Here is a 26,269-nt window from a genome sequence, read left to right as displayed (position 1 = left end):
AGAACCATCAGGATTTACCTTTACTGTAAATACCCATTTGCAACCAATAGCTTTCTTACCAGTGGGCAAAGGCAATAGTTCCCATGTTCCCATGTACCATTAGCATCTAAAGCCTCCATTTCCTCTTTCATAGCATCACACCAGCCAGGATGAGACAGTGCCTCATCAACAGTATTAGGGATAGGAACAGAGTCTAAAGAAGTAATAAAACACCGAGAACAAGAAGACAATTGATTATAAGAAACAAAAGAAGAGATAGGGTAAGTACATGAACGTTTATCTTTACGAAGAGCAATGGGTAAGTCTAGATCAGAATCATGATCAGTATGAGGTACAGAATCTCCTAATGAAGTAGCTGGTGGAGGATCTGAGTCAGGAATCTCTAATCTCCTAGAATAAATATGAACAATGGGATGTCGAGTAGGTCTAGAGACAGAAAGAACAAGCTGTGGGGAGGACTAGACATTGGTTGGACAGTATATATTAAGAGATCATCATCCTCCCCCTGACTCTCATACACAGATGATGGAGGAAAAAATGGAGTGGACCCAAAAAATGTGACATCTGCAAAAACAAGATAACGATTAAGAGTAGGAGAGAAACAACGGTGCCCTTTTTGGAGCAGGGAGTACACAAGGAAGACACATTTGAGAGATTTTGGATCCAATTTAGTAACCTGTGGACGAACATCACGCACAAAACAGGTACAACAAAAAATACGGGATTCAATAGGGAACAAAGATTTTGTAGGAAACAAAGTAGTATAAGGAATATCCCCATTAAGGACAGAAGATGGCATACGATTGATAAAAAAACATGCCGTAGAAACTGCATCTGCCCAAAAGTGTTTAGGTACTTTCATCTGAAAAAGAAGAGCACGAGTTACCTCAAGAAGATGACGATTTTTTCTTTCGGCCACGCCATTTTGGGATGGGGTATCCACACAGGAAGACTGATGAAGAATGCCATTTTGTGTCATATAAGGCTGAAATTGTGCTGAAAAGTATTCTTTGGCATTGTCACTTCTTAATATGCGCACAGACATATTAAATTGAGTTTTGATTTCATTACAAAAGGCATAAAAGATAGAAAACAACTCAGAACGATTCTTCATTAAATATAACCAGGTAACACGAGAGTAATCATCAACAAAAGTAACAAAATAACGAAATCCAGTTTTAGATGTAACAGAACAAGGACCCCAAACATCAGAATGAACCAACTCAAAAGGGGATGAAGCCCGTTTATTGACTCTAGACACAGAAGGCAAACGATGATGTTTTGCAAACTGACACGACTCACATTCTAGTACTGATAAAGACTGAAATTGAGGACACAGCTTCTTCATGGTAGACAAAGAAGGATGACCCAATCTACAATGAGCTTCAAGAGGTGTTAAGGTACTGGAGCAAACAAGCCACCGCGGTACATGATTTTCCAGAATGTAGAGACCACCTGACTCGCGTCCTCTAACAATAATCTGCTTCGTCGTAAGATCCTGAAACAAACACTGGTCAGAAAAAAAGGAAACAGAATAATTTAAGTTACAAGTAAGTTTACTAACAGAAAGTAGATTAAAAGAGAATTTTGGTAGACACAAAACAGAAGACAGAAATTGACGAAGTCGGGTTCGTAGTTCCAGAACCCATGAGACAAGAAGTAGAACCATCAGCTAAAGTAACAGTAGAGGAAGTGAGATTAGACTAAAAAGCAGATAGAAGACTAGAATTACCTGACATGTGATCTGTCGCATCAGAATCAATAACCCATTTGGATGAAGAAGACACAAGGCATGTAGTGGATTTACCTGACTCAGCAATCGCAGTGACAGGGGAACTGGTAGGCTTTAGAGATGCCTGATACTGGGAAAATTGTGCAAAATTCTCTGCAGATACCAAAATAGTTTTCTCAGAGGAAGATACTGTAGAATTCTCTGCTACCATATTTGCCATCTGTGATCGCTGATTTTTTCTCTGAAGTTGCGGACAATTATATTTTGTATGGCCAGGCTCATGGCAGTAATAACAAATGACTCCTCTTGAGTCCTGATTAGAACTAGCCTCTCCATTACGCTGATTACTTCTGTTCCCTGTAATTCCTTCTTTACTTCCTCTTCTATTACCCTGTTGTCCATTTGGATTACGGCTAATAAGAGTACTACTGGCAGGCTGTGAAGATTGAGTACTCTCTGTACGAAGGATCCGTGTGAATATTTCATGCAAAGAGGAAATCTCAGAATTAGAGAGAATCTGAGATTTGGCAGTCTCATACTCTGAAGGAAGGCCTGCAAGAAAACTCATAACAGCCAGTTGCTCCCGTTGGGCCTGCTGAACTTTCACATCAGGACTAAAAGGCAACAATGCATTAAGTTCCTCATATACCCGTTTAAAATCCATAAAATAAGCCATGAGAGACTTATCCTCTTTCTCAGCACGGTAGAATGCCTTACAAACATCATAAATACGGGAGATATTTCCTTTACCAGAATACAGAAAATCTAAGTAATCCATCAATTCCTTAACAAATTCACAGTGATTAATTAAACTAATTACCTCACTATGAATCGAGTTCCGAAGCTGCAAAAACAACCGAGCATCCTCCCTTAGCTAAGTTTGTCGTGTATTATCAGTGGGTGGATCTTTAGTAAGGTGATCATCCTTATCAATGCTACGCAAATAGACCCTAACAGTCTTACTCCACTCCATGTAATTCGAACCATTAAGTTTATGTTCCGTGATCTTAGTCATCACCGGAATCACATCAGAAATAACATTCTTATTGTCTACCATTTGTTGAGACAAAGAAAACTAACTGAAACGCTAATCCAAAGTGCTTATAGCAGCAAAATAACCCAAAATCACAAATCAAGCAAATACCGAAATAGGATTTGAGAGCCAAACCTCAGAATTCCCTTAATGTGGATCAGGCAAACCTACTGGATCAGGCAACAACACACAGTGGTGGAATGAGGGGGTTGAGGCGACGCCGGCGATGTTGATCGGGGTTGAAACAGCCGGTCGGCGGCCAAGGTCTCTCCTGAGCTGGATAGTGAGAACAAATAGTCACCCTAGATTGATGACCTGCTCTGATACCATGTAGAAAGAGATGATTCTCTTTGATTTCAATTAATCTGTACATGGGTATATATATATAATTGATTCCTATAATTGTATTCTACTAATTAGGAAGAAATCCTAAATAAGAAATCTTAAATAGGAATACAGAATACAAAATATACAGAGAAATAATATAGTGGTTGACTTTCCATAACATAGTGATTGACTTTCCATAACACAGGTCATAGTTACCTAGAACATGAGTCATGATAGTTCGGGATGGCAATTCGGGTTGACGAGTCGAGTTCATTTCGACAAGAATACAATACAAGCACAATTAAGGGTTGACACGAATATAATACAGTTAATGAATCGTGCCAAAAATTTAACCACAAACAGGACACTTTTATTATATAGGTTACACAACATGACACGATACGATTAATATTAACTCAACTCAACTAAGCCTTTATCCCAAAAATTTGGGGTTAACTATATGAATATTCTTTTTCTACTCTAAACGATTTTGGGTTAAATTCTCGGAATTGTGTAATGCTTCTAGGTCATGTTGTACTACTCTCCTCGAAGTCAGTTTAGGTCTACTCCTTTTCTTTTTATCCTCTAACCTAATGTGCTTTACTTGTTTAACTGGAGCCTCCGTAGCCACCTCAATCTCTCTTCTCTCAACTTATACTCAATTGGCACCACTCCTACCTTTTCTCTAATACTCTCGTTACGGACTTTATCTAGTCTAGTATGGCTACTCATCCACTTTAACATTCTCATCTTCGCAACTCTTATCTTAGACACATACGACTCTTTCAGTTCCCAACATTCACTACTATATAACATGGCCGGTCGTATGGCTATACGGTAAAATTTTTCTTTCAACTTATTGGGAATCTTGCGATCACATAAAACTTCCGTGGCACGTCTCCATTTTAACTATCCGACTTCAATCTTATGACTAACATCCTCCTCACATCCCCCATCTACTTGAAGGATTGGGCTGAGATATTTAAAGTGATTACTTTGGGATAGTACCACTTCATTCAATCTAACTCATTCTCTATCACCAGTTCGGCCTTCACTGAACTTGCAATGCATGTATTCTGTCTTCGTTCTACTTAACTTAAAGCCCTTTGACTCTAGAGTACTTTTTCAATGCTCTAGTTTTCTATTGACTCTTTCTCGCGTCTCATCTATTAAAATTATATCATCCGCAAACATCATGCACTAAGGAATACTCTCTTGTGTATGTTTCATCAATTCATCTAAAACTAATGTAAAAAGGTAAGGGCTTATAGCTGAACCTTGGTGTAATCCAATTGAGATAGGAAAATCTCTTGTGTCCCCTCCCACTGTGCGCACAATAGTAGTTGCTCCTTCATACATATCTTTCAACACTTGTATGAACCTAATAGATTTCCTCTTTTGTTCTAACAATCTCCATAAGGCATTTCTTGGAACACTATCATAAGCCTTCTCCAAATCGATAAAAACCATGTGTAGATCTTTCTTTACATCTCTATATTTCTCCATCAAACTTCTAATGAGAAAGATCACTTCTATAGTTGAACGATTGGGCATGAAGCTAAATTAATTGGGAGAGATAGAAGTGTCATGACGTAGTCGATGTTCCATAACTCTCTCCCACAACTTCATAGTATGGCTCATGAGTTTACTTCCCCTATAGTTTGAGCAATTCTATATGTCTCTCTTATTTTTAAAAATAGGTACTAAAATACTCTTCCTCAATTCTTTAGGCATTTTCTTTGAGTTTAGAATCTTATTAAACAATTTAGTTAACCATGCCACTCTCATATCTCCCAAATACTTCCAAACTTCAATTGGTATTTCATCGGGTCCACAGGCTTTACCCACTTTCATTCTCTTAAGTGCTTCCTTTACTTCTAAAGATCTAATCCTTCTAGTATAATTCACATTCTTTTCTATTGCTCTGTAGTCTATCTTCACGCTATTACCATTTTGACATTATTAAAGAGATCATCGAAATAATTTCTCCATATTTTTTTAATGTCCTCATCTTTCACCAACACTTTTCCTTCTTTATCCTTAATGCACCTAACTTGATTGAGATCTTGATATTTCTTTTCTCTCCTCCTTGCTAATCTATAAATATCTTTCTCCCCTTCTTTAGTTTTAAGTTTCTCATATAACTTTTCAGAGGCCTGCGCTCTTGCTTGACATACTGCATTTTTTGCCTCTTTTTTTGCTATCTTGTATTGTTCATATGCCTCATTATTATCACACTTAGGTAATTTCTTATACCATTCCCTCTTTCTCTTGACGGCCTTTTGTATTTCTTCATTCAACCACCATCTCTCTTTTGAGGGTGATCCATATCCTCTAGACTCTCCAAGTACTTGTCTACTTACTTCTCTAATCTTTGATGCTATCTGTATCCACATACCATTGGCCTCCACATCCAACTTCCATTCTTCGGACTCGAGAAGCTCATTTTTGAACTTCACTTGCTTTACTCCTTTGAACTCTCATCTCTTTGTTCGAGCTATACTATTTCTTCTAACATTACTTGATTTGTTTCTAAACTTGACATTCAAGACAACTAACCGATGTTGACTTGTTAAAGCCTCTCCTGGAATGACCTTGCAATCCTTGCATAGAGCTTTATTTGTCTTTCTGGTTAAGAGGAAGTCAATTTGGCTTCTATGTTATCCACTTTTGAAAGTCACTAAATGTGACTCTCTTTTTATAAAGTAGGTATTTGCTAGTATTAGGTCGTATGCCATAGCAAAATCTAGGATGCTTTTTCTCTCCTCATTTCGGCTTCCAAAACCAAAACCTCCATGAATATTCTCATAACCTTGCCTATCACTTCCTACATGTCCATTCAAATATCTACCCATGAAAACATTCTCTTCATTCGGTATGCTTTGCATTAGATCATCAATATCTTCTCAAAATCTTTATTTACTCACTATCTAGTCCTATTTGTGGGGTATAAGCACTAACTACATTTATTGTTTCTCCTTTTAGTACTAGCTTTACTAGTATAATTCTATCTCCTACTCTTTTCACGGTTATTACAGCATCTTTCAATGTCCTGTTTATGATTATGCCCACTCCGTTCTTGTTCCTCTCCTTTCCGGTAAACCACAATTTGTACCCTGAATTACCTACATCCTTACTTTCTCTCATACCCGTTTAGTCTCCTGAATGCAAGCAATATTCACCCTTCTCCTTTTCAAGGTATCCACAAGCTCCATTAATTTTCCTGTAAGTGATCCAACATTCCAAGTACCAACCCTGATTCTCCTTCTATCTTGTTCCTTCCTAATTGATCTCTTTTTTCTATGATATTTTCTATTGTTCTCTATGCCTATCTTGTGTTGTGTTCTGTTTCACTATCTGTTCTACTATCTGTCTTATGGACTAACTTCTTTACCCACACCCGTCCATGATGTGGGAACCCTTGCTCATTTAACACCATACTCGGGCATCGGCATGGCGCGTCGCTTTCGGTGAACGTCCTACATTTTTGCATATTTTTCACTACACCTGGACTCCGATGTAGCGCGTAGTAAGTAGTAGGACGCCCCAACGTTTATATAATTTGAATCCATATCATGAGTTGTGACGAAATTTTTACGCTGGTTGTCACCTACTGCAATCCTCCTCCTTTATCTGTGCTTGGGATCGGCTAAGCATAAACTACTTAGGCAGAGTTATGATTAATATTAAATTGTGTTGGGTTAATTTAACACGACACAACCCTTTTAACACGTCTCTTTTTATTTAACATGATTTGACATGGCTCAATTCAGTTAACACGATTTGACATTGCTCGATCCATTTAACATGATTTGACACGACGCAAAATAATATAACTTATTTGACAGGTTTTGACGTGATTCAATGCTTTTAATCTTTATAAATTTATATATTTTATGGAGCTTACACATTAATTTTAATTATAGATAAATGTAATAATATATAAAAATATGCAATATAACATTAACTAAATAAACAATACTTCAATATTTAGCTAATTAATATTTTAACAAAAAAATACTTGTAAAACAATATAATTTGTAACTTTTTATATAAATTCATAAATTAAATAAATTTTACTAAAGAAAAGAAAAATCAACTATAATAAAGCTCTAACATATTAAAAAATTAAATTTATATTTACTAATTTATCATTTTCTAACAATATAATTTGTGAATTAATAGGTCAAAACAGTTTGCAGATCATGGGTCGACACAAATAATAAAGTGTCATAAGAGGAAGGATGAGGGAGAGAGACATACCTTAGTTTCTTTTTTCCCTTTCTCAAGTAGTTGTGGGCGTCACTAGCTGAAATAATAGCCTCGTTTAGGGTTTTTGTTAACTCTTTGCTAGTTTAAAGGGATAAAAAAAAAAAAAAAGAAAGTAAACATTATGTAACAAAGGTGTTGCCTCCCTCACCTTGCACCCTGCGCCTTTTTCTCCCAAGCAGTCGCCTCATGCAACCAAGGCCAAGCGGAGCTAGGTGAGGCGCTGGAGAGTCGCTTGGCTTGGCGCCTTGGAGCGCCTTTAACAACACTGTAAACAGGTTGACATGGTTTCAACATAAACATGAATAAGCCCAACTCAAATTCTTTATTTTTGTGTCATGTTCATGGGTCTTACCTAAAATTGCCACCCCTAATGATAGTTGGATGGGGTTAACGGATTGTTATGTACCTAGGCCAAAAGGGGAATTGCTGCATTGGGCCCCCTAGAATTTTAAAACTTTTTAGGATTTTAGTGATAATTTTTTCAAAAAAATTAGTATATTACTGCTGTCAAATTTCGGTAAGGCACTGGACCCCTTGAGTATTTTAAAAGCTTTTTGGGGTTTATTAATAATTTTATAAAAAAAATCCTGAATTCTTTATTACTATCCTATTAAAAGAATTATACCAACAATGAAATACAAACCCTCTTATAAAAAAAAAAAATGAAATCATCATTGCAACTTGGCCTCTTCTTTTTCATTAGTTCTATTTTACTGTTTTTCTCTTCCAACAAATCCTCAATTACTAACTTTTATTCTTTGAAATTTAAATTATTAGAAAAGATCATCAAAGGCAAGTTTAACACAATTCTCTTATCATTTTTTTATCAATTTAAATTTTAGTGGTTTTCTTCTTATAATCTCATTGCTATTATTGGAATCTTTCCATTGTTAAAATTTCTTCCTACTTAGGTTAGAAAAAAGCTTTTGCTTTCATTTCTTTCATAATATTAGAAGTTAGAACCAGGTCATTTATTTTGTTTAATCTATAATTTAATTGAATTTGCTTTTCATCATTGTTTTGAAAAAATTATATTTGAAATAAATTGGACGAACTTTTTAATTTTAGACCATCGATATATTTTAAGTTCAGTAATTCATAATATTAAACATTCATTGTATTTTTGAATTGCTAGCAATTCCATTTAATTTTTAGCAAGCTAATTTATTAAAAGAAAAAGTGTTTTTATTTTTGTAATTATATTCATTGAATGTTTTTGTTTTTATAGTTATGGAATGATCTTATTAGTCAATCACCCCCTAAATTAAATTTTTATGTGTATCACTTACCATGGATAGCCTTTTTTGTCAAACTTATTTGGATCGTTGTATGTTTATTACACTTATTTGTGGTGTTAAGCTTTTTATTGCTAAATTTGCCATAAGCTAAGCATTTGTTGAATATTTGTTATCTAAAATGAGAAATTATATAGAGCCACTAAATGGAATGTGAAGGGACGTTGTCATGGACTGTGATTAATATTGGTCATAGAGCCAATAACTTGGACTCTCTTTTTATAATAGAAAATTTATCATCTCTGTAATTATCAATATCTGTGTGTGTGTGTGTGTGTGTGCGCGTGTTTCTATATATATATATATATATTCCAATTCAAAACAGTAATGACTTGTTTAGTGTGGAAAACAAGTTTTGTTTTCCAGAAAATTGTTCCAAGGAAACTGAAAAGTAGAGTTTATTGTTTAGTTATAACAATTTTCTAAATGGAAAACTAAGAATTAATTTATCCAAATTCCAAATTTAAACTAATAGTTGAATAACTACCTAAATTTTTCTTTCTAAGTTTTCCTTTATGACCCAGAGTTACGGAAAACATGTGGTTTTCCACAAGTTAAATGCTTCATTGCTAGAATTGAATCCCAGTATCAACATTTCTTGCCTTTTCTTTTCTTTTCTTCTTTTTTTTTTTTCAAGTTTTCTTCATTTGATATTACATATTGCTCACACGGTCACGCATGTTAAACCAAGGTTGGAGAAATTAACTACTTTTCAAATCTTGCTTCTGATTCGTATTCTTTTGGCCCTTTTTAATTTTTTTTTCATAATATATATATATATATATATATATATATATATATATATATATATATATATATATATATATATAATATTAAACTGAATAGCTTTATAATAATTGTCCTCGTTATATTAAATTTCGAATACTTATCTTTAAATTAAAAAATACATTTAAATGATTGGACAGTGAAATTATTTATATATTTAAATTTGACTAATTAATATTGTCAATAAAATAATATTTAATAAAACATAGTACAAATATATTCAAAAAGTTAAAACAGAAAATAGAGAATTGAAAATTTTAATAAGTAATCGTGTTTTCCAGTTTTCAAAATAGAAACTTAGAAAGCTAAAAAAGAGAGAAAACTGGAAAATGAAACCAGAAAATGTTTCCTACAACTAAACTAGGGCTAAAGTATTCTGTGGCTTATCATTAGCCACCATCCAACTCTATCAAGTCTAGAAATTCTGTAAATCTTTTTCATAAAAGAAAAAATCTTAAATCCACTTATGGTCCACATTTCCATTATCTTAAGGGTCCATGCTTCCATCAACAACATAACTTTAGGATCCACATTCCTCTTCTTAAACATCACTATTTCCCCCCCCCATTGTTGTTGTTGTTGACTGTGATAGCCCACCACACACACCAGCAGCAACAATTCTGTGATCGAGATTCAATAATTGTATTTCCCTTGCTGTTTTCCAATCAAAACATTATTTATCTTCTCTCTCTTTACCATTGTGTGAAAAAAAAAAAAAAAAAAAAAAAAAAAAAAAAAAAAAAAATGGGAACTCCAGTTCAATTCTCACTCATGTTCAGTATCACGGTGCTGTTTATATTTTCATATTTTTTTACCTTTGTGCTGTTGGGGGCGGTGTGGTGGTTTGTGGTGTGCTGTTGGGGGCGTGAACTAGGTGTCTATGGTTTACCTAGATCATTGCGCACCTTTTCTGCTGCACATGGCAATCAGCGCTGTATTTGTAGCAAATAAGTAAGCCTAGGACAAATAATTTAAATTCCTTGTTTAAAGTGTAAATAAAACTAAATGAAAAATCTTTATTTTCCATTTTGTTCTTTTAAGTTAATATTTCTAGCTTGCATTAAGTTAGATTCCTCTGTTTTTATGTGGTGGTTTTCTTTTGTTATTGGTTGCATTACTTACCATTGTCTTCATGTAGTTTGTTTCTTAGCATTTTTAATGTCTCATAACTTTTTATTTGTGGTTCTGCAAAAGTTAACCAAACTTTTTTCCCTACTGCTATGCTTTAGAAAGTTGAATTGAACCCTTCATGTTATTGACTTGTGTGTTCAAATTATCTTTTATCCGCTTGGGTAATTTGTTTTTATAAACTTCAAAATTGACAATGTAAAAATATTTAATACATTTTCAGGTCTCTTTCTCAACATGGGATGAAGGAAGTGAACAACTATGCCAGGATTATTCGGTTTGTGTTGACTCATCATCTGCTACCATAAGGAACCCATTTTCAGAAAAGAAGTGGAGGAAGTTCCAAATATCAAGGTTATTTAGCAGCTCAAATTCTGCAGTTAAATTGCATGTGATAGATGTGAACTTGTATGAAGGAGCTACTGCTGCTAGAGTTGTTGACCGCTGGCTTGTTGTGCTTAGCCTTGGCTGTGGGCAAACTAGAAATATGGCTCTGGATAGGTATATTTTTGGACTTCCTTATTTGATTCATCTATGCCTTGTCATTTGAATTTCATACGCACATGGTTTTTGGATTATGTCTTAGAACAACTGCATTTCATCAGGGATTTTACCATTGGTTGAAATTCTCATTTAATGAAAATATCAACATCTTGAGAAGTGAGAAAAAAAAAAATTGATCTTATTGTTAAAAGATTGAAATGACTTCTACCATTTTATACTGAGAAAATAGAAGTATAGAGGAAAAAAGAAGAATAATTTTGAAGAATTTTAGAGCTTGATTATTCCCTCAAGCTGATTGGGATATATATAGTTTTACAGTGATTTACAAAATAGGAATAAACACTAAATGAGAATATATAGATTCTAGGCTATTTTACAGATCCTAGTAATCTCACACTTGATTACAGCAGTCTATTTACGCAAGAATAAGCGCGAGGATCTTAACACTCCACCTCAAGCTAGAGCACAAATGTCATATCCTCCAAGCTTGTTACAGATGTATTCAATACATGGACCTCTAAGGGATTTAGTAAGAATATTTGCCAATTGGTTATTTGAATTAACAAAACTAGTAGCAATACATCTCGACTCAATCTTATGTCTGATGAAAAGACAATCCACCTTTATATGTTTTGTTCTTTTATAAAAACGGGATTAGAGGTAATACGAAGGGCCATTTGATTATCACATATCAACTTCATTTGACTAATTTCCCCATTCTTCAATTCCTGAAAAAGTTTTTTATTTAGATAAGTTCACATGTGCTAAGGCCGTAGCTCGATATTCTATTTCTACACTTGATTTGGCAACCACATCTTCCTTTTTTACTTTTCCAAGATATGAGATTCTCTCCAAGCATGATACAATATCTAGAAGTATATCACCTATCCGAAGGTGTTCCTGCCCAATCTGTATCTAAATAACTAACAATTTTTTAATGACCCTTGTCTTCATACAACCACCTTTGCCTTGGAGCTCCTTTAATGTATCTGAGAATGCGTATAATTGCATCCCAATGACTACTACATAGAGTTTGGAGAAATTGATTAACTACACTCAAAGCAAAGGAGATGTTTGGACATGTGATTGTGAGGTAGTTGTGTTTACCAACTAGCCTTTGGTATCTACCAAGTCTTCCAATGGCTCTCTTGTCCAAGAACAAGTTTAACATTTGGATATATAGGAGTGTCCATATGTCTTGGTCTAACATGCCAGTCTCTTCAGGTGTATCCAGAGCATATTTCCTTTGAGAAATAGCAATATCTATCTTAGATTGTGCCACCTCAATTCCCAGAAAGCACTTTTAACTTCCCCTGACTGAACAAGTGTTGTTTGAATTGAGAGATCCCATCTTGATTATTTCTTGTAATAACAATGTCATCAACATAAACCACCAAATAAATGCCTCTATTATGGTCATCATCACGAAATGTCCTGTACGATGTCCTTGTATTCTGCTTCTGCACTAGATCTAGCTTTCACATTTTGCTAGGAGACTTCTCTAAGTGACTAGGTTACCATCCACACACAAAGGTACAATAACTCATTGTAAACCTTCTATCATCAAGAGATCCTGCCCAATCTGCATTTGTAAAAGCTTTTATCTGGAGATGGCCATGCCTTCAAAAAAGAAGTCATTTTCCAGGTATACATTTCAGATATCTCAAAATACAAAAAACAGCTTCTAAGTGAGATTCTCTAGGATCATATATATATTGGCTTACTAGACTCACCACATAGGCTATGTTAGGTTTAGTGTGTGAGATAAATCAATCTCCCAGCCAACCTTTGATATCTCCCTAAGTCAACTAATTCCCCAAATCTTGCTTGTAATCTGAGATTAGTTTCAATAGGTGATTTTGCAGGTTTACAGCCCAACATTCCTATTTCTTCTAAGAGGTCTAAAATATACTTCTTTTGAGAAATGAAGATTTATGTCTGATCTAACAACCTCTATCCCAAGAAAGTATCTTAATTTACCCAAATCTTTAATCTCAAACTCCTAAGCCAAGAGTTTCTTCAGATGAGTAATCTCCTCTTTATCATCTCTTGTTAGAACTATGTCATTAACATAAACAATAAGCAATGTAATCTTACCTCTATAGTGTTTCATAAATAGAGTATGATTTGCATTATTTTGATAGTATTCAAAAGAGATCATGGCCTTACTGAATCTATCAAACTATGCTCTAGTTGACTACTTCAGATCATACAATGTCTTTTTCAACTTGCAAGTATTTCCTTTGGTTTTATCATCATCAAATTTTATAGGAATCTCCATATATACTTCCTCGTCTTAAGTCTCCATGCAAGAAAAATATTCTTTACATCAAATTGTTGTCTGTCCCAGTCAAGATTTGCTGCACATGACAACGAGATTCTGATGGTATTCATTTTTGCAGCAGGGGCAAAAGTCTCCTGATAATTCACTCCATATGTCTGAGTGAAGCCTTTAGCCACTAACCTGGCCTTATACCTTTCAATGGAACCATCTACATTATGTTTAACTGTGAACACCCACTTGAATCCCATTGGTTTCTTTCTCGATGAAAGAGAAACAAGATCTCATGTCTCTTTTTTTGCCAAAAGTTTCATCTCCTCTACCATAGCTACCCTTCTTTTTGAATCAAGACATGCTTCCTTCTAACTATGTGGTATAGAAACAGAAGAAACAGACAAGACAAAGGCTTTGTAGGATGGAAACTATGAGTCATAGGAAATAAAATTAGAAATAGGATGCTTAGTACAAGTCTTGACTCCTTTTCTTAGAGCAATAGAAACATCAAGATCATCAATAGTAGCATTCAGCTCAGAAATGGAATTAGGATCATCAAGAAGTAAAGGATACTCACCACATTCTCCAGGAATTGATTCAAGGGATGCTGGTTCATTAGGTGTATCAAACTCAATGGCTATATATTTCTTATTCCGGCGCATGCAGGTTCTCAAATCCAATCTATTAAATTTCTCTAAGGTTTGAGGAGGTGGTTGGTCCTGATTAGATGACTCATTATTAATGTGTGACCTAAGCCTAATAGTCTCCCCTTGAGGTGGTTGGTCCTGGTTAGATGGCTCATTATCAAAGTGTGATCCAAGCCTAATAGTCTGGTTAGGAAAAAACTCCTTTTCCTTTTCCTCCTTATGCTCCCTCTGAAGATGTGACTTGACAGGAAAATAAGTCTCAAATTCTCTAAAGGTAATATCCATACTAACAAAATATTTTCTTGTTAGAGGATGATAACATTTATAGCCCTTTTGAGAACCAGATTAACCTACAAACATTTCAAAGCTCTAGGTTTTTACTTCTCAACATTTGTTTTGTGGACAAAACAAACACATTCAAAAATTTTTGGAGGGACAATATAAGAATAATGGCTTCGTAAAATCTCTAAAGGGCTCTTAAAGTTAAGTGTTTTTAGAGGTATTCTATTGATAATATATGTTGCGGCAAGAGTTGCATCCCTCCAATAAGGTATAGGAAGATTCATAGTAAATATAAGAGATCGAGTCACCTCTAATAAATGTTTATTTTTTCTTTCAAACACTTTATTTTGTTCACTAGTATTGACATAACTATTTTGATGCATTATACCATTTGAATCCAAATGAGCATGAAAAACACTATTAACATATTATGTGCCATTATCAGTTTTTAAGATTTTAACCTTAGCATCAAACTGTGTGCAAACCATTTTGTGAAACTATTGAAAGCAAGAAAACACTTCACTTTTTGCTTTCATCAAATAAACCCATGACAACTTAGTGTAACAGTCAATAAAAGTGACAAACCATCTATACCCAGATAAAGAAGTAGCTTGGGTAAGTCCCCATATATCATAATGAATAGTCTTAAAAGGGACCAAACTTATATTATCTGTTGAAGGATAAGACTATCTTATGTGTTTAGCAAATTCACAAGTATCACAAATTAATAAATCTAAATTGTAACTTCTAAATAAATTAGGATATAATCTTTTTGAAGTAGGAAAAGATGGATGTCCTAATCTCCTATACTGCAGGATAATCTCCTCATTAGCACTCATAGACTGTCCTAAAAAAGCCTGGTTTGCTTTGGCCTTTGACGAATTACAGCTGTCATTTAGAAAATACAAACCATCTCACAATCTACCATTGCCAATCAGTTTTCCTGTTTTTAAATCCTAAAATATGTAATGAGTAGGAAAATTTTAATTTTGCAATTAAGGGCTTGGGTAATGGAATTGACAGATAAAAGATTAATAGAAAAGCTGGGAAGATGAAGAACTGAAGTGAGATTTATATTGGAAGTGCATGTAACAGAACCTGTACTAGAAATTGTGGTTAAGGAACCCATTCATTGTACAGACTTTTTCTTTTCCTAAGCATGAAGAATGTGTTTTTTTGCTCCGGAATCTATAACCCAACAAGATTTGTCAACATTGGCAAGGAAAGCATTACCTGATTTGACAAAATTTGAAAAGCCTACTGTGAAAGATTGAGATTCAAGCCGAGACTGCAAATGCTTTAGGGATTGAACTTCTTTATTGGAAAAAAATTCCAATATCATTTGTTCTTTCAGAGTAATCCACTGTTTTAGACATATTCATTTGTGGTTAGTTCAAGGACAAGTGCTGCGTAGAAGTGCAACACACGAGGAACATTTGTAAAAGGCCAGAAAAAGGTTCACTTGTTGTGAACAATAACGCGAACAATGCCAATAAACAATACCTATGAACAATGTGCATTAACAGTACCCAATGAATAGCATGTGAACTGTACGCGTGAATAGTGAGCTTGAACAGTACTAAAGCCTAACTTAATGAATTAAAAGCTCTAATACCATGTTGAAACTAATGTATTTGAGAGAAATCTTTGTATTTTTCATATATAAAATTTTTTGTACATGCTCCTATTTATAGACAATTGATTTGTCCTAACGAGGAAACTAAGATAAATAGGAAATAATAGTATAATAGAAAATAGAAAAGAATAATCAAATAAGATCCTAATAATCTGCTACTAAAACAAATCAGGGATTCCAACACAAATTTTGTTACACAACAATATGCAATAAAGTAGTCAAAGTCTTATTTACTACGTCAATTTGACCATCAGTCTGTGGGTGACAAGTGGTGGAAAATAAAAACTTAGTACCCAATATCTCCCACAAAACCTTTCAAAAATAACTGAGAAACTTGACATCTCTATCACTCATACTAGTCCTAGGTATGCCATGCAATCTAACAATCTCCTTCAAAAACAAATCAGCAATATTGGTGGCATCATTTGTCTTATGACATGGAATAAAGTGTGTCATATTTGAAAACCTGTTAACCACCACAAATATAGAATCATGTCGCTCCTAGACCTAAGCAAACCCAAAATAAAATCCATGGAAATATTAACTCAAGGTTCATTAGGCAAAGGCAAAAGAGCATACAAATCATTAGGCATCGCTTTAGACTTTGCTTTCTTACAAGTAACACATTTAGAACATACCTTTTCTGCATCTCTTATCATGTGAGGTCAAAAGAAGTGTTTTTTCAAAATATTCTTAGTAACACCAAAACGTCCCATCAATCCATTACTATGTGATTCGCTTATAAGCAATTGTCTCAGACTACGCCCATACCATCAATAATCTCACACTGCTTGTTTGAGTCCCAAACTCTTCCCCTGTTTGTATGGGCCCTTTGTAATCCTCTGGAAAATGGAAGCATGGAATATCGTCTACAGCTCCCTCCTAGTTCCAAAGGGCACCCTATTTTCCATGTTTCACAACTTTGAAAGTTGAGAGGGATCATCCAGCTATTTCTACCTTACCACCTGATTTAGCAGTAGTGGAACCTCTTCCCACCATTCCCGAATCCACATTGGATCACAAAGTCATTACTTGGGATCGATAATTAATTTCATGGGTCCTAGTGCAGTGGGTGGGAAAAGCAATTAAAGAAGCCACTTGGCAATGATTTTAAGGGCCAATTTCTTTCATTTAGCCTTGAGGACAAGGCCGATTCTTTAGAGGCCGGCAATGATTCGTTAGTAAACCAAAGCCTAGAGCAAAAGCCCAATTGGAGGACCTGGAAGGTTTATTCCAGTAGAATAAAGAAAGGAGAGGCTGGAAATTCTGTTAGCCAAGAATAGGGTGCCAGCTGGAAAGAGAAAGCTATAATAAAGGGGCCATCCCATGTGAACAGCATGCTCTTTTCTTTTGATCATTTTGTGTGTATCCAGCTTTGAACCTTTTTGGGGGGGGGGGGGGGGGGGGTGGTGGTGGTGAAGAATTCTCTATAGTTAGCAGCTAGGCTGTGGGAACAGGGAATTCTATTTCTTATTTTGAGTTGTTGAAATGGAAATTGTTCCCTTAGGGGATTTTAATGAAGAATTACTTGTTGCTTAGCCCTCCCTCATCCCTTCTTTTTCCCATCTCTCCTTCTCTAAAATCAGTAAATCAGATTCTTTACTTCACCAGAGAGCATATGAGAATCTTCTTGCTTGGTTTGGCTATGGCTTGTTGGTTGTTGTAAATGAGTTCCGCTTGGTTGAACCAGGTCAAATGGGAACCCTGATTATATCAGTTTGTCTGCCTAGCAAAATTGGAGGTACAGAAAGGCTTGGAAAGTACCATTCTTGTTTGCTTGTCTATATTGAGACTTTCTTGTGGAATATTTCGAAAGTTATATTCTTCTTAACATTATTTGTAATGTTTAAGTTACTCTGTTCTCTAATTGGCATGGCATTTACTTCTAAATTAATTATATTTCCTTTGGAGCGAAAAAAAGACAGCCGGTGCACCATGTTTTTATTTTGTGTAGAATATGTGCCTGCCTTAAGGTATAAAAACTCTTTGGGTATTCCTCTTTAAATGTCTTCCTTAATTGTTGTCTGGTTACCTTTTATCTTGCAGGAGATATCTTGCATACAACTTGACACCTGTTGCTGGAGTTGCAGCTCACATATCAAGAGATGGCCGTCCTGCTGATGTGCATCTGAAAAGCTGTGTTATGTCTCCTCTTCCTTTGTCCAGCAGTGTAACTCTACCTGTCATTGTTCTTGGATGTTTCCTTGTATGTCACAATGGTGGCCGTTCTCTCTTCAAGTACCAGGATAGGGGAACTTCAATGGAGGCACAAACTGATGCCGGAGATCAGTTGGTTGAAGCTTGGAATAGAGAATTGATGTCTTGTGTTCGTGATTCTTACATTGAAATGGTGATGGAAATGCATAAATTAAGAACAGAACCATCAAGTTCAACTATTGAATCAAGTGGAGGTCGTGCTGTTTCTCTGTCTTTGAGGGCCCATGGTGATCTAATTTATTCCTTCTGGCCAAGGTCTAATAGGCATGCACCAATTAATCAACCTGGAGATGGAAATAACTTGGCACAAATAAGAGTACTTAAAGCAGATTGGGAATGTCTGATTGAACAAGTAATAAGGCCATTTTATGCTCGTGTTGCTGATCTCCCTGTTTGGCAGCTTTATTCAGGAAGCTTGGTCAGGTCTGAAGAGGGTATGTTTCTTTCACAACCTGGAAATGGGGTAGCTAGTAATTTACTTCCCGCTACTGTTTGTAGTTTTGTGAAGGAACATTATCCAGTGTTTTCCGTACCTTGGGAGCTTGTGACTGAAATCCAGGCTGTGGGGGTTACAATTCGAGAAATTAAACCTAAAATGGTTCGGGATCTTCTAAGGATGTCATCGATATCTTTTGCTCTTCGATCCATTGATACCTACTTGGACGTTCTCGAGTACTGCTTGTCTGATATTGAGATCCCAGGATCGTCTAATATTTATGAAGAAAATGCATCAGTGGACTCTGTAAACTTCAATATCATGCATAGAGCAGCTAATGAGGTGGGCAACAGTTCTACTTCAGTATCAAGGCCTAATGCGCAGAATGTTCATGGGTTGCAAGACCAGAGTGCATCCAGTTCAGGGGATGCACTTGAACTAATGACAAGTTTTGGGAAGGCATTATTTGATTTTGGGCGAGGAGTTGTTGAAGATATTGGTAGGGCTGGAGGGCCCTTAAGTCAGAGGAACACCATTTCAGATGGCAGCAATGGAAATGGAAATCCTAAGATTCTACTGGTTGCTGGTGAGCTCAGGGGTTTACCGTGTCCAACTGCTACAAATAATTTAGCTCGGTTGGGAGTTAGTGAGCTTTGGCTTGGTGACAAGGATCAACAGGCCCTAATGATGCCTTTAGCTGCAAAATATGTCCATCCAAAACTGTTAGATAGATCCATTCTGTCTGATATTTTCTCAAAATGTGCTGCACAATCATTATTAAAACTGAATAGTTTCTCTCTTCACTTATTGGCTGGTCATATGAGATCACTCTTTCATGAGAATTGGGTGAATCATGTAATGGGTTCAAAAATGGCCCCATGGTTTTCTTGGGAGAATACATCAACTTCTGTTGACGAAGGTGGTCCTTCGCATGAATGGATAAGATTGTTCTGGAAATGTTTCACTGGTTCATCAGAAGAGCTCTTACTGTTTGCTGATTGGCCCCTAATTCCTGCTTTTCTTGGTAGGCCCATCTTATGCCGTATAAAGGAACGTCATTTAGTCTTCATGCCTCCCCCTTTTAATAATCCAGTCTCTGGGAACAGTGTTCTGGATATGGGTAGCTCAGGAAGTGATATGACTGGATTGTCCAGGAATCATTCTCCTGAATATGACGTTCAGTTGTACATTTCAGCTTTTGAACAAACCAAAAATAGGTATCCTTGGTTGGTTTCTCTGTTGAACCAGTGCAATGTCCCGATTTTTGATGCTGCTTTCTTTGGCTGTGCTGCCTCATGTAATTGTGTCCCTTCACCCGGTCAGTCACTTGGGCAAGTTATTGCTTCTAAGCTTGTTGCAGCTAAGCATGCTGGCTATTTTGCTGAACTTGCATCATTTTCAAGTTCAGATCGAGATGAACTTTTTAGTCTTTTTGCTTATGATTTCTTGTCTAATGCCTCTAAATATGGAACTGAGGAGCTTGAAGCATTGCATTGCTTGCCTATATATAAAACAGTCAAGGGATCCTACAGCAAATTGCTTGGTCAAGATAAGTGTATGATATCTTCTGAATCATTCCTAAAGCCATTTGATGAGCATTGCCTTTCTTATTCAACAGATTCAATTGAGTGTTCACTATTACGAGCCCTGGGGGTTCCCGAATTACATGATCCACAGATTTTGATAAGGTTTGGGTTGCCCGAATTTGAAGGCAAACCTCAGTCTGAGCAGGAGGATATATTAATTTATCTTTACACAAACTGGCAAGATCTCCAGGCAGATTCTTCTTTGCTTGAAGTTCTGAAGGAGACTAGATTTGTAAGGAATGCAGATGAATTCTCCACGGACCTCTCCAAGCCCAAGGATCTGTTTGATCCCTGTGATGCTTTATTAACTTCTGTATTCTCTGGTGAGAGGAAGAGATTTCCTGGAGAAAGGTTTAGTACAGATGGTTGGCTTTGCATTTTGAGGAAAACAGGCCTTCGAACTGCAGCTGAAGCAGATGTAATACTTGAATGTGCCAAAAAGGTTGAGTTTTTGGGAGAACAGTGCATAAAATCGAAGGGGTCTTTTGATGATTTTGAGAGGGACTCTAATGATGAAGTTTCTGTGGAGATATGGGCATTGGCTGCATCGGTTGTTGAAGCTGTGATCTCAAACTTTGCTGTCTTTTATGGTAATAATTTCTGTAATACCATTTCTAAGATTGCCTGTGTACCTGCTGAACTGGGATTTCTCAATGGTGGTAGCAAGAGAGTGCTTACTTCATATAGTGAAGCTATTCTGTTGAAGGACTGGCCTTTGGCTTGGAGTTGTTCTCCCATTCTTTCTAGACAAAATGTTGTTCCACCTGAATTCTCATGGGGAGCACTCCACCTAAGGAGTCCTCCATCTTTTTCTATAGTCCTAAAACATCTGCAGGTAACAGATTTTACTGGGCTTTCATGTTTGTCTAAGAATAACATTATGTGCAAATATGTATGTGGCTAACAAGCATGCACCTCAGGTGATTGGAAGAAATGGTGGTGAAGACACACTTGCTCACTGGCCCACTGCATCAAGCATTATGACAGTTGATGAAGCATCTTGTTCAGTGTTGAGATATCTGGATAGGGTTTGGGGTTCCCTTTCTTCGTCAGGTAACTCTCCACTTGCTTCTCCTAATGTCTAGTCCTAATTTTTTTTTCATGAATAAATGTGGAAAAATTGAGAAAAAGAAAATAAAAAGGAAATTCTACTTCAAGTCAGACCATTGATGCTGGGTCATTGTGCTAGTAATATGTTCACAGCAAAATTAGTCTCCACCCTTCCTTCCCCACCCCAATTTCTCTCTTCCCTCGTGAAGTTTTTCATGTTTTCCTACTTTCTTTTTCATCTTTACCTTTCATTCACATTGTGATTGATTGGTCTCGAAGGATTACGTATTCCTATGGCACCATATAAGAGGAAGAAAAGATATTACTAAGTGGAGGATGATACATCTGATGAACTGTAACACAGAGTCTTCTTTTTTCCGCTTTTGTCAGTTTTCAGCAATAAAATCATCAAAATTTATAATAGTTGTATAGCTGGTTTGCAATTAGTCCTGCTTCTTCAATAATTCGACTAATTTTGCTCTTCCTGCATTGAAATTCCTATAATCTATAGACATAGGAGTGGTTGAATTTATGAGCTGTATTGTTGCCTGTTTGGTTTCAAGCAAAGTTGAATAGCGAAAAGGATTCATATAACCGACCCCAACTAGTTTGGGATTAAGGTTTAATTATTGTTATGTTGTTGCCTGTTTGTAATTATTAGTCAAAATGTTCACCTTGGATCTTTTTGCTTTCTCTCTCTCTTCTCTTAAATGCAGATATAAAAGAATTGCAGAGAGTGGCATTTCTACCTGCTGCAAATGGAACACGCTTGGTGACAGCAAATTCTCTTTTTGTTCGCCTGACTATTAACCTGTCACCATTTGCATTTGAACTTCCTAGTTTGTATCTTCCTTTTGTGAAAATTCTGAAAGAGTTGGGACTTCAGGACGTGCTATCAGTTGATGCCGCAAAGGATCTTCTATTAAATCTCCAAAAAGCTTGTGGATATCAGCGTTTAAATCCAAATGAACTCCGTGCTGTGATGGGAATCTTGTATTTTCTTTGTGATACGATTATTGAGGCAAATGTGTCTGGTGGGATCAATTGGAAATCAGATGCAATAGTCCCAGATGATGGTTGCAGACTTGTCCATGCAAAATCATGTGTGTATATCGATTCTTATGGCTCTCAATATGTCAAATATATTGACACGTCAAGGTTAAGATTTGTTCACCAAGATCTTCCAGAGAGAATTTGTATAGCTCTGGGCATTAGGAAAGTGTCTGATGTTGTCGTAGAGGTAAATAGCTTGAATGTTCTGGATATTATTTTCTTCTAAATTATCATATCCCAAGCCTAGGAGTTTTCCATGTTAAAATTTTGTATTTGTTTGGAAATATCTTCTTCTTTTTCAGGAACTTGATGAGGATGAAGATTTACAGACATTGGAATGTATTGGGTCTGTCCCACTAGTACTCATCAGAGAGAAGCTGTCAAGCTTGTCATTTCAGAGCTCTGTATGGACTCTTGTAAATAGCATGGGTGGTGGTGTTCCTGCTACTGATAATTTATCTTTGGAAATCATACAAAATCTACTGGCATGTGTTGCTGAAAAGTTGCAGTTTGTTAAATTTCTCCATACTCGATTTGTGCTTCTTCCAAAGTGTCTTGATATCACCCTCACTGATAAGAATTCTGTTGTTCCAGAATGGGAGGGTGGATCCAAACACCGGAGTCTATATTTTGTAAACCGCTCAGAGACCTCTATTTTGGTTGCTGAACCACCTACTTGTATATCCATTCTTGATGTTCTTGCGATTGTTGTAAGCCAGGTTTTAGGCTTCCCTGCCCCACTACCTATAGGATCCCTGTTTTTATGTCCTGGAGGTTCTGAAACTGCAATTCTCAATATACTAAAAATCCGTCTCAACAAGAGAGAAATTGAATATACTAGTAATAAATTAGTAGGAAATGAAATACTGCCTCCAGATGCTCTTCAAGTGCAACTTCATCCTTTGAGACCTTTTTACAGTGGAGAAATAGTGGCATGGCGGTCTCAGAATGGAGAGAAGTTGAAATATGGCAGAGTTCCAGAGGATGTCAAACCATCAGCTGGCCAAGCTCTTTACAGATTCAAGGTGGAAACTGCACCAGGAGTGGTTGAGTATCTTCTTTCATCACAAGTCTTCTCATTTAAAAGCATATCAATGGGAAATGAGGCTTCCTTGGCAACTCTGGCTGATGATAGTCGATCTGTAGTTGATAAGCAGGCTATTGTCAAGATGCCAGAAAGTTCTGGAAGGACCAAAACAAAATCTCATCAGGTATGGACTTTGACTTGGTGTTACATCAAATATTTCAATGGTTTCATGTGGTTTTTCATGAGATAGCTTTAATCTTTTTGTTGTTAGACATTTCTGGATATAATCATGTTATTGTGTGCTCCTTTTTATTCCTATTCAAGCCTTCTTTGTTCATAAAATTGCTCAATCTTAGGATGCTGGGCTCTAGTAGTAAATTTCTGTTGATGCGGGAACCCTATAAACTATTATAAAAATAATTGTAATTGTAGTAATAGGTTTTATTCCTTGTATTTGAAGTATTCCTAGAGTTTTTAGTATTCAGATTAGTGTAATTAGGATTTCTACTCTTTTAAATAAGTAATTTATGCACTATGTTGAGAAGATAGTCACACTAAATAATGTAAGTTCTTAGACATTTTGATGGACTCCAGAATACATTCGCCTCCTGGATTCAAGGGTGTTTGAGGTTTAGATATGTCTAGCCTTGTTCAGCTCTTTTGTCCTCAATCACCTATGTACTGTAGTAGTATCAATTTTGTTTTTTTCTTCTCTCTGAGTCTCTGGTGGGTTTAGGGGTGTGGTTTTGTTTCTTTAGCTTTTATAATATAAAATTACAAGCATCCTGGAAATGGTCAATGATGGAGTCTTATCCCATTCGAACATGTTTGGAAACAAGCTTGCCTGAAGTTTAGATTTGATTTTTAAGATGAAAAAAAAAAATAGTCCTTGTGGAGACTATGGGTAATGTTTTTCAGTAGTGATTAATTGTAGCGGATGGATTAGCACTATAGTGAGACCACCTTTTAATGTTAATTGCAGGTTGGTAAAGAGCTCCTGTATGGCCGAGTGTCAGCTGAAGAACTTGTGCAGGCTGTTCATGAGATGCTTTCTGCAGCAGGGATCAACATGGATGACGAGAAGCAGTCTCTTCTGCAAAGAACGATAACTCTGCAGGAACGGTTGAAAGAGTCTCAGGCAGCACTTTTACTTGAACAGGTTTGTGAAGCAATTTTTCCTTTCAGTATATTTATTCATGCTATTCAAATTGCCATATTTGATGTGATTTTCTATTTAAACTCTTTTATAACATTATTTCTGCAAAAAATGGTCAGATGCAATAAAAAATTTTCTATTTAATTGCCCTAGTACTTTCTATATGTAATTTTACTTTGAAGTCTTTCCCTGAGCCAAGTTTGAGATGGTGATGGTGTCTTAGATTATTACAAACACTAAATATTAACAATACAGATATTTTACTCATGGTCACTAAACTCATCACTAAATTTCAATATAGTCATTGATTTGCCATTTGTATCAACAACTTTACCCAACTTTGATTTTACTAATTTCAAGACACCAAGCTTTGCAATATTATAGACAATCAGCAAAACATTTTATGTGTCGACTGAGTATGACAATCCTATAGCCTATAAAACATTAGGAATTTTTACTTTCTTGTTAGGTAAAAAATATGGTTGTTTGTCAAAATCTAAAAGCTGACTTTATTGAAAGAAAAGTTAAATTTTGGTGATTTTGTTAATACTTATCGAAGTTGACTGTTCCGAAATTCAGCATTGATGGAAGTTTGTCAGATATAGATGATTCATGTAGTACAACTCATAACCAACATAAAATAGAGGGGTGCAAATGTGAGCACGTACATATCTTTGAATAAAGATATCTTCAAGATTGTTCATAGGAATTTTGTCTTTGTTGGGTTATTAAAGCATCTTAGAAAACTTTGTTAAAATTATCTACAGGAAAAGTCTGATGTGGCAGCAAAAGAAGCTGATACAGCGAAAGCAGCATGGGTTTGTCGAGTCTGTTTGAGTAATGAAGTTGACATGACGATTGTTCCTTGTGGTCATGTGCTTTGTCGTAGATGCTCATCTGCTGTTTCCAGATGTCCATTTTGTCGGCTTCAGGTCTCAAAAACCATTAGAATTTTCAGGCCATGATCGGCGAATTAGATTTGTCATACATGTACACGGACATTATTGTCACCCTCATTTTTTCGAAGTTGCAACGGTATCACATATAGCTTCTGCGAGTGAAATAGAAAAGCACTGTAATAGTTGGTTAAAGAAACAGGATTGAAACATGAGGCAGCTTGTCAATATTACCTCTGTTTTAGTTTCTCACTCGTGTGTATTTATTTTGCTGCCATGTATAGAAGAAATTGATAAAAGATAGTTTATAGTTTTACTCCAGTTTCTTCATTTTCTTGTAGATAACAATAATGAAAGATTTTATGTACATTGTCACAAAAAACTTAAAAAGTATTCTAGTGATAATTGTTGGAGCAATTTTCCCATTTTGCCACACCGGCTAGCTATCCATGAATGAGGTAATGACTTAAATGGCAACAGAGCTAAAGCAATCATCGAGGCCAAAACTCTATCCAATAAAAATGAATTGACAAGATAAATTTTATTGGAAGGAAGGTTTATATCCAACATAGCAACGTTGCTCAAACTGAAACCAGGGGAAGCATTTATTTTGAAGTGTTTGATGAAATCAAGAAATATTTGGCCAAGCCTGCAATATTGATGGCTTCAGTAAATATTAAGCCATCGATTCTTTTTATTTTAGTGGTTGGTGAGTCTATCAAGAGCTCTTTCCATCAAGAGAATGTTACAAGAATTAAGCAGGTTATCTACTACTTAAAGGGCTCTCACTAATGTGGAGGATAGCCATTCCCCCACACAGAATTTATGCCCAGGGGTGGCGGGTTGGTTAGGGTGGCCTTCGCCTTCAAAGCTTCTTGATTTTTTTGTGTATTATATAATTAATAATTTTTAATTATTTTTATTGGCTCTT

General features: G+C 35.9%; 1 protein-coding gene across 1 annotated transcript in view; it reads left to right on the top strand.

Moving 5' to 3' along the window:
* LOC110664809 (uncharacterized) overlaps positions 1-25,659 on the top strand; it is a 46,504-nt gene extending 20,845 nt beyond the window's left edge. Inside the window, exons 6-12 of the mRNA XM_058147272.1 lie at positions 10,797-11,074; positions 17,964-20,991; positions 21,077-21,209; positions 21,923-22,446; positions 22,562-23,470; positions 24,269-24,445; positions 25,210-25,659. Coding sequence (XP_058003255.1) covers positions 10,797-11,074; positions 17,964-20,991; positions 21,077-21,209; positions 21,923-22,446; positions 22,562-23,470; positions 24,269-24,445; positions 25,210-25,407 — 5,247 coding nt within the window. The 3' untranslated portion in view covers positions 25,408-25,659. The remainder of the gene's footprint in view (positions 1-10,796; positions 11,075-17,963; positions 20,992-21,076; positions 21,210-21,922; positions 22,447-22,561; positions 23,471-24,268; positions 24,446-25,209) is intronic.
* The last annotated feature ends 610 nt before the right edge of the window (positions 25,660-26,269 follow it).

Source organism: Hevea brasiliensis, chromosome 1 (genome assembly GCF_030052815.1).
Source record: "Hevea brasiliensis isolate MT/VB/25A 57/8 chromosome 1, ASM3005281v1, whole genome shotgun sequence".
In the NCBI taxonomy this organism is placed as follows: Eukaryota; Viridiplantae; Streptophyta; class Magnoliopsida; order Malpighiales; family Euphorbiaceae; genus Hevea; species Hevea brasiliensis.
The sequence above is the reverse complement of the archived record's forward strand: the minus strand, read 5'-3'. Positions and strand labels throughout refer to the sequence as shown.